The 12,886-nt window shown below is 37.5% G+C and overlaps 1 protein-coding gene across 1 annotated transcript in view; it reads right to left on the bottom strand.

Moving 5' to 3' along the window:
* NRK (Nik related kinase) overlaps positions 1 to 12,886 on the bottom strand; it is a 142,379-nt gene that overhangs the window by 38,159 nt on the left and 91,334 nt on the right. The window contains exons 12-14 of the mRNA XM_007103212.2: positions 7,507 to 7,570; positions 5,926 to 7,093; positions 3,713 to 3,820 (exon numbers count right to left, since the gene is read on the bottom strand). Of these exons, the coding sequence (XP_007103274.2) occupies positions 3,713 to 3,820; positions 5,926 to 7,093; positions 7,507 to 7,570 (1,340 nt within the window). The remainder of the gene's footprint in view (positions 1 to 3,712; positions 3,821 to 5,925; positions 7,094 to 7,506; positions 7,571 to 12,886) is intronic.

Genomic DNA, 12,886 nt, shown 5'->3' with positions numbered 1-12,886 from the left:
AACTATAAGACACTGATGAAAGAAATTAAAGATGATACAAACAGATGGAGAAATATACCATGTTCTTGATTGGGAAGAATCAACATTGTGAAAATGACTATACTACCCAAAGCAATCTACAGATTCAATGCAATCCCTATCAAACTACCAATAGCATTTTTCACAGAACTAGAACAAAAAAATTCACAATTTGTATGGAAACAGAAAAGACCCCGAATAGCCAAAGCAATCTTGAGAAAGAAAAACGGAGCAGGAGGAATTAGGTTCCCTGACTTCAGACTATACTGCAAAGCTACAGTCATCAAGACAGTATGATATTGGCACAAAAACAGAAATATAGATCCATGGAACAGGATAGAAAGCCCAGAGATAAACCCATGCATGTATCACCTTATCTTTGATAAAGGAGGAAAGATTATACAATGGAGAAAAGACAGCCTCTTCAGTAAGTGGTGATGGGAAAACTGGACAGCTACATGTAAAAGAATGAAATTGGAACACTCCCTAACACTATACACAAAAATAAACTCAAAATGGATTAAAGACCTATATGTAAGGCCAGACACTATAAAACTCTTAGAGGAAAACATAGGAACACTCCATGACATAAATCACAGCAAGATCCTTTTTTGACCCACTGCCTAGAGAAATGGAAATAAAAACAAAAATAAACAAATGGGACCTAATGAATGGGCAGAAGACCTAAATAGACATTTCTCCAAAGAAGATATACAGATTGCCAACGAACACATGAAAGGATGCTCAACATCACTAATCATTAGAGAAATGCAAATCAAAACTACAATGAAGAATCACCTCACACCGGTCAGAATGGCCATCATCAACAAATCTACAAACAATAAATGCTGGAGAGGGTGTGGAGAAAAGGGAACCCTCTTGCACTGTTGATGGGAATGTAAATTGATACAGCCACTATGGAGAACAGTATGGGGTTCCTTAAAAAACTGGAAATAGAACTACAATACGACCAAGCCATCCCACTACTGGGCATATACTGTGAGAAAACCATAATTCAAAAAGAGTCATGGACCACAATGGTCATTGCTGCTCTATTTACAATAGGCAGGACATGGAAACAACCTAAGTGTCCATCGACAGATGAATAGATAAAGAAGATGTGGCATATGTATACAATGGAATATTACACAGCTATAAAAAGAAATGAAATTGATTTATTTGTAGTGAGGTGGATGGACCTAGAGACTGTCATACAGAGTGAAGTAAGTCCGAAAGAGAAAAATAAATACCGTATGCTAACACATATATATAGAATCTAAAAAAAAAGTGAAGTAAGTCCGGAAGAGAAAAATAAATACCGTATGCTAACACATATATATAGAATCTAAAAAAAAATGGTTCTCAGGAACCTAGGGGCAGGACAGGAATAAGAGGCAGATGTAGAGTATGGACTTGAGGACACGGGGAAGAGGGAATGGTAAGCTGGGAAGATGTGAGTGAGTGGCATGGACATATATACACTACCAAATGTAAAATAGATAGCTAGTGGGAATCAGTCACATAGCATATGGAGATCAGCTTGGTGTTTTTGTCCCCCTAGAGGGGTGGGATATGGAGGGTTGGAGGGAGACGCAAGAGGGGGGAGATATGTGGATATATGTTTATGTATAGCTGATTCACTTTGTTATACAGCAGAAACTAACACACCATTGTAAAGCAATTATACTCCAATAGAGATGTTAAAAAATATGTACAGCTGCATGTAAAGGATGTTTTAAAATATCTATCATGCCATTCTGTGTGTGTATTTGTACAGGTATGGAATTAAACACATAAAAATATATAAAAAATAAGTCAACTGCACCCCAATGTTCATTGCAGCACTATTTACAATAGCCAGGTCATGGAAGCAACCTAAATGCCCATCGACAGACAAATGGTTAAAGAAGAAGTGGTACATATTTAAAATGGAATATTACTCAGTCATAAAAAGGAACGAGACTGGGTCATTTGTACAGACGTGGATGGACCTAGAGACTGTCATACAGAGTAAAGTAAGTCAGAAAGAGAAAAACAAATATCGCATATTAACGCATTTATGTGGAATCTATTAAAATGGTACAGATGCACCGGATTGCAAGGTAGAAATAGAGACAGAGATGTAGAGAACAAACATATGGACACCAAGTGGAGAAAGCAAGGGGGGTGGGGTGGTGGTGGGATGAATTCAGAGATTGGGATTGACATATATACACTAATATGTATAAAATAGATAACTAGTAAGAACCTGTTATATAAAAAATAAATAAATAAAATAAAATTTAAAAAAATAAAAAATAAGAAGGATGATTGTCCATGACATACATCATAATGGACTACTGTGAAGCATCTTGAAAGAGGAAATATAGTGATCTTGGGCCCTTGTCCTAATTAAGAACAGCAATGAGACTCATGACTCACTATGAGTAAGGCAAGAATTTCTGAGTTCTTCACCCATCCACCTATCAGTCCTTAGTGACCAAACATTTTTTAGATAGCTAGCTGTAAGGAATGCTGTCAATAATAACACTATCTTGTCCACACAGGAACTGAAACTGCTACTCGTTCCTTACCAATACCATGTGCTAAATATCTATTAATATACTAGTGAAAACAAGTCAACCTGGACACCAGGACTGACTTGATTATTCCCATAAATCTAAGAAAATAAGTGACAGATTAAATGACCCAGACCCTGTCATAAACTACATCTCAGAACAGAAATGATCAAGGGAAAAAGTATGTGTGATTGTGTTACAAGCTGAACTACTGAATTTTTCATGGGCAATATTTTTACTTAGAAGAATGACTGATGAGACAAACTGTAGTTATTCAACTTGCGTATCTGGCAGGCATTTTATTTAAAATCAACAAAGTAAGCCTATCGATTCAAGGATAAAGCAACTGATGTTAGTTGTGAGTAATGATAAAATTGAGCTTTCAATTGAATATTAGAATTTTAAACTCATCTATCACTGTGCACTTGACAGCTTATCAATACTCAATAATTTTTATGATGAAATTGATGATATTAACAAATGCCATTTTTTGGTGTTGTAAAATAAAACGTGTAAATATTTGGAAAGATCTACATATACAGTGAACCAATATTTTCCGACTGACCAATGCACGAAGATACAAAATTGTGTATGAGCAAAACATCTATTCACAGCACACAACAGACTTATGGATTTTAATATTACTGAATATTCAAAATTTCACTGATATGGTTTTGGACTCCACTTCTCTAGTTGTGGTGTATTTCAAAGAATATCCACAATTATCTGAAAAATCTATGGAAATTCTCTTTTTCCAACCACCTATATGTGAGAAGTCTGCTTTTACTCATATACTTCAACCTAAACAACATATGGCAACAGACTGAGTGCAGAAGCAGATATGAGAATCCAGCTGTTTTCCATAAGCAAGATGGAAAATGGTTATTTTCATTAAAATTTGTTTCTTATATTAACATCTAATAGTTTTCTTACTTTTTAAATGAAGTAATAAATATTTTAAATTTTTTGTTTTAATTTCTAATACATCATACTTTGAATGACACAATCCAACTAAGCAAAAGCTTTTTGGGGTCTTCAATGTTTAAGAGTATAAAGACATCCTGAGACCAAAATATTTAAGAACCACTGTTCCAGGCACTTATTAGTGTCACAGCAACTCATATAGAGAAACTTACCTCATTTTCTTTAGGATTTGGAATGTATGGCTGCAATGGTTCTATTTGGACTTCAGCCTGAATAGAATGAAATACTTCATCATTATCTGATGATTCATCTTCCTTTTCCTTGAAACAAAAAGGAAAATAAATATTTTACTTGCTAAACTGTAAATACGAGCAATTCCCATAATCTTAATGTTCAATTAAAAAAGTAATTTTCAAATATTCAAATTGATTTAAGCCTGTAGTTTCTAATAGTTTTTGGTCCTGGATCCCTTTCAGAATCTGAGTAATGCTACAGATTCTCTGTAGAAAACTGCATACAGACAGACACATATCTCTGCAAGTATTTTCAGGGGGATCACTGGCCACCTGCAACTCACCTATTAGACCCAGGTTAAAAATCTCTGGTCTATAGCTTAACTCATAGCTCCAAACTGTCACATTTAATAAGCGGTTATAGCTACAAAGTCTGGTCCTCCTGTGCAGTGGAAGATCTGCAACACAGCAGTGCAAATATTTCTTCTTGATTGAGCCCTAGTAGTTTAGGAAAGTTTCCGTTTTCCCATTTAAGCCAACTGATATTTCTTCAACTCAAAGAGAATAATGGGAATGTGTTTTCTTTCCTTCTAGTGAGTTGAAGCACTCACATATGTCTTTAAACTCTAATAAATTTTCAGGTATTTCAAAAGACCTATGACTTTGACTACAACATCAATAATTTTCTTTTTCTTTATGTTTTCTTTAAGAATTACACATAAAGGCAGGAATGCCTACACAAGATCCTAGGGTCCTGGGATTAGTAACTATTATTTAGTGACTTTTTCTTCCATTTTAGAATGGCTTCTCACAGAAATATTTAAAACACTGAATGCCAATAAGTATGGGTCATGCTACTAATACTATGAGTTTTGCTGAAATGCATAAAAGTCTTTTTAAAAAATGCAAAGCCCATTAGATCCTACTGTTACTAAGGCTCATCAGGAATAGTCATTAGCATTTTAGATGTCTTAATGTCAGGCAAATATCAGCATTTTAGACTCATGCCACCCTTTCTCTATTTGGTTTCTTTTGCTTCTTATCTTCCTGTTTTTTGGGGGACTAGACATTCATTTCCCCTTTTGGGCCTTTCTTTTCTTGTTGCTTTTACCTTTTCTTATGTTAAACATGTCAGGGAAATAGTATTTGCTCAATTAACTCAATGGACAAAAACCAAAAGTCTCCCTTATTCAGATGTTCAGACAAGGTTCATTTGTAATAACTACATTAATTATTATTAGGTAAATGGATGTTGATACCAGGGTTTAATTTAGGATCTTCACAATGATTCCTTTTATGTAAATGGATGCTATGAAGTATTAGGAAACAACTGCTCTCCTGGTCTTTTTGACCTCTATAATTTGCTTACGAAGCCCACAAACCCTTCAGGATCAGATTAGATTTGCCAGATTGTATCCATCAACTCCAGCCCAATTATATCCATTTATACTAAAGAATTTTGAAAGAATGAAGTTTTGTTGACTAAACCAAAATAACATAAAGAGATTATCATATTGCACCCCACATTTCAAAAGAGTGCAGAGATGAATTTGTAACTTGTGTCATGTTCTATGCAGGTACTTCATCAATTATGTAAAATGAGTGAAAAATAAGTGAGACAAGTCATACTTATGGTAACCATGTACAAAATGTTTTAGAAAATGCTTTTCCTTCTCAGTTTGACCTTTACCTTCCTGATGTACAAAAGCTAGTGCAATTCTCTTAAATAATACATTCAACATTCTACGGGAAGGAAGAGCAAAATAAACTTAGAGGTTGGAGGAACAAAACCAAATTTGTTTTTGTGTTTATTTTTAATGAGTTATATTTGAAATTTTGACCTATGAAAGTAATTTTTAAAGATACACTATAGTAACTTTAAACGTGCATATGACGTCCCTTTATTGGTTAAGGGAATAATAGGTAGAAATTTAACTAATAATTAAAGCTATATCTCTACAGGATATTAAGCAATTACCTGGGTCATTCAAGCAAATTTTTCTTTCTCAAATTTAGTCACAATTATCTGGAAATTTCAGGATAATTTATTTGAAGCACAAATTATTTAGTTAATCTTTTCTGGGACACAATGAATATTTATTTCATTTGGTTTTTACAGAGGGAACACTTGAGTAGGAACTAGCATATTTTCTCTACATATTTGACTTAGGAAAAATATCAGAAACTCTTACATTTGTAACTTGTCTCAATTCTTCCTCATGCTGATTAAAGATATCCTCCCATCTGCGTTGGCGCCTTTGCCTATGGGCTTCTAAATCTGATAGCTCAAACTCTTCAGGTCTGCGTGACAACTTTGCCCGGAACCTCTTTGGTGATAGTCTTTTTGCCAATGCCTGCCTTAGACTAGAAACTTTTGATTTTTTCTTCCGTGCTTGTTCTGGTTGAGAGTAAAACACGTCTGATGACAGGTTTTCCATCAGAGTTTGCAGTAGACCAAGCGGCTTTGAGTTATGTGAGTTTGGTGCTCGAAGTAAGTCTCTTGATAGTCCCTCTATCAGTGCTTGAACAGAGCCAACTGCCTGCGTGGGCTCTAGTGCCCAGGCCTGTGCTTGAGGTGACCTTTCATTTTGCCCCTCTACTGGAATGAGCACCTGAGTATCCAAATGTAGTGGCAACAGCACGTGGTGGTTCTGTGACAGTAGGGGCAGGAATACCTGGGCATGTACTCGTAATGACTCAGGTTCCTCTGCCTCTGTCTCTGCCTGTGTAGGCTCAGCAGCCTGGTCCTGTACCTCCGGCTGCTCTGGAGCCCCGTTCTGCTGCAGCTGCTGTTCAGGTACCTGGTTCTGTCTCTGCTGTTGTTCAGGGACCTGGCCCTGCCTTTGCTGTTGTTCAGGTACCTGATCTTGCCCTTGAAATTCCTCTGGTACCTGGTCCAGATCCTGCGGTTCTCCTGAGGCCTGGGGCTGGGCCTGAGCCTGCTGTTCTTTGGGTACCTGGACCTGTACCTGTAGAGGCCTAGGGGCCTTAACCTGAGCCTGTAGTGGCATAAGCATCCAGGATGTCCTCCGTAGTCGTGGAGGTGCCTTCATCTGCATCTGTAGGGGCCTAGATGCCTTAGCCTTAACCTGAGCCTGTAGTGGCATGAACACCCGAGCTGCCCCCTGTAGTCGCTGAGGTGCCTGGGCTTGCCCCTGTAGAGGCCTAGGTGCACTGTCATGAGCCTGTAGTGGCATGAACACCCTGGCTGCTCCCTGGAGATGCTGAAGGGCCTGAACCTGTGGCTCTTCTCGATCAGGTAACCACCTTGGCTGAGAGGGTTCTCCATGCAGGACTCTAAGTGGTCTGCATCTACTGCTGGTAGGCAATCTCAGAAGCTCATGAGTACAAGAAGGTCCCCTAGAAATAAACATACAAATGACTGCTGCACAATTAGAGTTGTCAATAGGGTGAAGTCATTCAGGGGAAATGCTTTTATTTTAAAAGATGAACATTTTATGCAATAAAGGTATTTTCAGTAAATCTTTCTTGAATCATTCCTGTAATGTCTGAAAGTCTTTGCATTACTAATATATTCAGTACTAATGGTCTGATAATATACCTGATCATTCTATTACCAGAAATTAAGGACTCTTTGGGTAGTAATAAAAACTTTTCCTCAACATTTCCACTCAAATATATCTTGCAAACACAGATCTGTTTTTATTTTATCAGAAAGGATTACGTTTTCTGAGTCACATACAACAGTATGGAATCAACTGTCTTACATGAATTGCTAACATCAAATTATATATGTAATTTGTCTAACGCACCTGAATCTTCTCATGGTATACTGCTCCTTAATAGCTTCTTCTCTTTCAAAGATCAGAGGTATTCCTTTTTATGAAAGAGAAAAAAAAATGCATAACAATCAACAGAGATTAAGATAATCCACCTTAGTCAATGTGCACCCTTTACTTCTCAGAAAACTGAGTGAATTTATAAGGACAAGAGGACTGTAACCTTTCACAAAACGCCTAATTGGTGATGTAGACAATATCCTTGTTCCTAGGCCTACTTCTGCAGCATGGTGCAGCTATTCCATAGAGACTAATTTCTCTCAGCATAGGAAAAAATATTTAGCATTCAGATTGCTGCAATTCTAAAAAGAAAAAATTGAGAAAGGTAAAAAGAGAAAGGGCCAAGAGAAACTAGATGGTTGGTGAGCATGGCTTACAGGTGTGTACTCTGGATTTAAGGACTTTATGGCTTGGGCCCACACCTACTTTGGTCCTTTCAATGAGAAGGTAAAAATCTAAATTCTGGGTTTTACACTTGACACTGAAAATGTTTGGCATCTTTCCTGTCAGCTATGCAGTCCTGAAATATAGAAGCTTAAAAATAAAAGACTTTTCTTTTGAATTTCCTATATTAAAGAGTTTAGGAATGTGGCTCCCACTTTTCGTGCATCGCCTCAGGGAGTGCTAGCCTCATGAAGAAGCTCAGGGTAAAGGCACAGCTGCCAAAGCAGGAGGGAGAGATACTTGATACCAGGAGGGAGATCCCAAAGAGGCTGCAGCTGCGGGAGGCGGGAGTCCTGGTCACTGCTGGCCTTCCCTGAGGGCTTCAACCAGGCCCCTCAGGCTGTGCACAGGCTGAGCACCACTCGCCTCATGGACCCGTCCTGCCTCACGTCACCGAACCAGTCACCCTGTTGCCAAAATGAGCTGAAGTCTGAAAATTGCTCAGCAGGACCAGGCATAGCACTAGCCTCCTATCTTGTGGTTTCACTTGCCAAGGACCACTATCTTGATAATTCCGTGTGGCTGACAGGGTATTGGTGCTCCAGCCTGGTGTCAGGCCTGAGTCTCTGGGTGGGAGAGCTGAGTTCAGGACATTGGACCACCAGAGACCTCCCGGTCCCACGTAATATCAATCAGCAAAAGCTCTCCCAGAGACCTCCATCTCAACGCTAAGACCCAGCTCCACCCAACAGCCAGCAATCTCCAGTGCTGGATGCCCCATGCAAAACAACTAGCAAGACAGGAACACAACCCCAGCCATTAGCAGAGAGGCTGCCTAAAAACATAATAAGTTCACAGACATCCCCAAACACACCATCAGATGTGGCCCTGCCCACCTGAAAGACAAGATCCAGCCTCATCCACCAGAACACAGGCACCAGTCCCCTCCACCAGGAAGCCTACACAACCCACTGAACCAACCTCACCCACTGGGGGCAGACACCAAAAACAATGGGAACTATGAACCTCTTGCCTGTGAAAAGGAGACCCCAAACATAGTAAGTTGGGCAGAATGAGAAGACAGAGAAATACACAGCAGATGAAGGAGCAAGGTAAAAACCCACCAGACCAAACAAATGAAGAGGAAATAGGCAGTCTATCTGAAAAAGAATTCAGAGTAAAGACAGTAAAGATGATCCAAAATCTTGGAAATAAAATATACAAGAAACATTTAACAAGGACCTAGAAGAACTAAAGAGCAAACAGTGATGAACAACACAATAAATGAAGTTAAAAATTCTCTAGAAGGAATCAATAGCAGAAAAACTGAGGCAGAAGAACGGATAAGTGACCTGAAAGATAAAATAGTGGAAATAACCACAGCAGAGCAGGATAAAGAAAAAAGAATGAACAAAGAAAAGATATTAAAAGCAGCAAGGGAAAAGCAACAAATAACATACAAGGGGATCTCCATATGGTTAACATCTGATCTTTCTGCAGAAACTCTACAAGCCCAAAGGGAGGGGCAGGACATATTTAAAGTGATGAAAGGGAAAAACCTACAACCAAGATTACTCTACCCAGCAAGGATCTCATTCAGATTCAACAGGAAATTAAAACCTTTACAGACAAGCAAAAGTTAAGAGAATTCAGCACCACAAAACCAACTTTACAACAAATGCTCAAGGAACTTCTCTAGGGAGGAAACGCAAGAGAAGGAAAAGACCTACAAAAACAAACCCAAAACAATTAAGAAAATGTTAATAGAAACATACATATTGATAATTACCTTAAATGTAAATGGGTTAAATGATCCAACCAAAAGATACAGACTGGCTGAATGGATACAAAAACAAGACCTGTGCATATGCTGTCTACAAGAGACCCACTTCAGACCCAGGGACACATATAGACTGAAAATGAGGGGATGGAAAAAGATATTCCATGCAAATGGAAATCAAAAGGAAGCTGGAGTATCAATTCTCATATCACATGAAATAGACTTTAAAATAAAGACTATTACAAGAGACAAAGAAGGAAACTACATAATGATCAAGGGATCAATCCAAGAAGAAGATATAAGAATTGCAAATATTTATGCACCCAACACAGGAGCACCTCAATGCATAAGGCAAATGCTAACAGCCATAAAAGGGGAAATCGACAGTAACACAATCATAGTAGGGGACATTAACACCCCACATTCACCAATGGACAGATCATCCAAAATGAAACCAAATAAGGAAACACAAGCTTTAAATGATACATTAGACAAGATGGACTTAATTGATTTTATAGGACATTCCATCCAAAAACAACAGAATATACTTTCTTCTCAAGTGCTCATGGAACATCCTCCAGGATAGATCATATCTTGGGTCACAGATGAAGCCTTGGTAAATTTAAGAAACTTGAAAGTGTATCAAGTATCTTTTCCAACCACAATGCTACGAAACTATATATCCATTACAGGAAAGAAACTGTAAAAAATACAAACACATGGAAGCTAAACAATATGCTACTAAATAACCAAGAGATCAGTGAAGATATCAAAGAGGAATTCAAAAAATACCTAGAAACAGATGACAATGAAAACACAGTGACCCAAAACCTATGGGATGCAGCAAAAGCAGTTCTAAGAGGGAAGTTTATAGCAATAAAAACCTACCTCAAGAAATGAGAAAAATCTCAAAGAAACGACCTAACCTTACACCAAAAGCAATTACAGAAAGAACAACAACAACAAGAAAAACAAGCCAAAGTTAGCAGAAGGAAAGAAATCATAAAGATCAGATCAGAAGTAAATGATAAAGAAATGAAGAAAACGATAGCAAAGATCAATAAAACTAAAAGCTGGTTCTTTGAGAAGACAAACAAAATTGATAAACCACTAGCCAGACTCATCAAGAAAAAAAGGGAGAAGACTCAAATTAACAGAATTAGAAATGAAACCAGAGAAGTAACAGCAGACACTGCAGAAATACAAAGGATCAAGAGAGATTACTACAAGCAACTATATGCCAAAAAAATGGACAACCTGGAAGAAATGGAAAAATTCTTAGAAAAGCACAATCTCCCAAGCCTGAACCAGGAAGAAATAGAAAATATTAACAGACCAATCACAAGCACTGAAATTGAAACTGTGATTAAATATCTTCCAACAAACAAAAGCCAAGGACCAGATGGCTTCAAAGGCGAATTCTATCAAACATTTAGAGAAGAGCTAATACCTATCTTTCTCAAACTCTTCCAAAATATAGAAGAGGGAGGAACACTCCCAAACCCATTCTACGAGGCCACCATCGCCCTGATACCAAAACCAGACAAAGATGTCACAAAGAAAGAAAACTACAGGCCAATATCACTGATGAACATAGATGCAAAAATCCAAAACAAAATACTAGCAAACAGAATCCAACAGTACATTAAAAGGATCATACACCATGATCAAGTAGGGTTTATCACAGGATGCAAGGATTCTTCAATATACGCAAATCAATCAATGTGAAACACCATATTAAAAAATTGAAGGATAAAAACCATATGATCATCTCAATAGATGCAAAAGAGATTTCGACAAAATTCAACACCCATTTAAGATAAAAATCCTACAGAAAGTAGTCAGAGAGGGAACTTACCTCAACATAATAAAGGCCATATATGACAAACCCACAGCCAACATTGTTCTCAATGGTGAAAAACTGAAACCATTTCCACTAAGATCAGGAACAAGACAAGGTTGCGCACTCTCACTATGTATATTATTCACTATGTATATTAATCTCACTATGTATATTATTCAACATACATAGTTTTGGAAGTTTTAGCCACAGCAATCAGAGAAGAAAAGAAATAAAAGGAATTCAAATTCGAAAAGAAGAAGTAAAGCTGTTACTCTTTGCAGATGACATGATACTATACATAGAGAGTCCTAAAGACTCTACCAGAAAACTACTAGAGCTAATCAATGAATTTGGTAAGCTAGCAGGATAGAAAATTAATGCACACAAATCTCTGGCATTCCTATACACTAATGATGAAAAATCTGAAAGAGAAATTAAGGAAACAGTCCCATTTACCACTGCAACAAAAAGAATAAAATATCTAGGAATAAACCTACCTACGGAGACAAAACACCTGTATGCAGAAAACTATAAGACACTGATGAAAGAAATTAAAGATGATACAAATAGGTGGAGAGATATACAATGTTCTTGGATTGGAAGAATCAACATTGTGACAATGACTGTACTACCCAAAGCAATCTACAGATTCAGTGCAATCCCTATCAAACTACCAATGGCATTTTTCATAGAACTAGAACAAAAATGTTCACAATTTGTAGGGAAACAAAAAAGAGCCCAAATAGCCAAAGCAATCTTGAGAAAGAAAAACGGAGCTGGAGGAATCAGGCTCCCAGACATCAGAGTATATTACAAAGTTACAGTAATGAAGACAGTATGGTACTGGCACAAAAACAGAAATATAAATCAATGGAACAGGATAGAAAGCCCAGAGATAAACCCACACACATGTGGTCAGCTTATGTTTGATAAAGGAGGCAAGAATATACAATGGAGAAAATACAGCCTCTTAAGTAAGTGTGCTGGGAAAACTGGACAGCTACATGTAAAAGAATGAAATTAGAACACTCCCTAACACCATACACAAAAATAAACTCAAAACGGATTAAAGACCTAAATGTAAGGGCAGACACTATAAAACTCTTAGAGGAAAACAGACAGAACACTCAATGACATAAATCATAGCAAGATCCTTTTTGACCCACTTCCTAGAGAAATGGAAATAAAAACAAAAATAAACAAATGGGACCTAATGAAATGTAAAAGCTTTTGCACAACAAAGGAAACCATAAACAAGATGAAAAGACAACCCTCAGAATGGGAGAATATATTTGCAAATGAAGCAACTGACAAAGGATTAATCTCCAAAATATACAGGCAGCTCA

This window comes from Physeter macrocephalus, chromosome 21 (genome assembly GCF_002837175.3).
Source record: "Physeter macrocephalus isolate SW-GA chromosome 21, ASM283717v5, whole genome shotgun sequence".
In the NCBI taxonomy this organism is placed as follows: domain Eukaryota; kingdom Metazoa; phylum Chordata; class Mammalia; order Artiodactyla; family Physeteridae; genus Physeter; species Physeter macrocephalus.
This window is presented reverse-complemented; position numbering and strand designations above follow the sequence as displayed.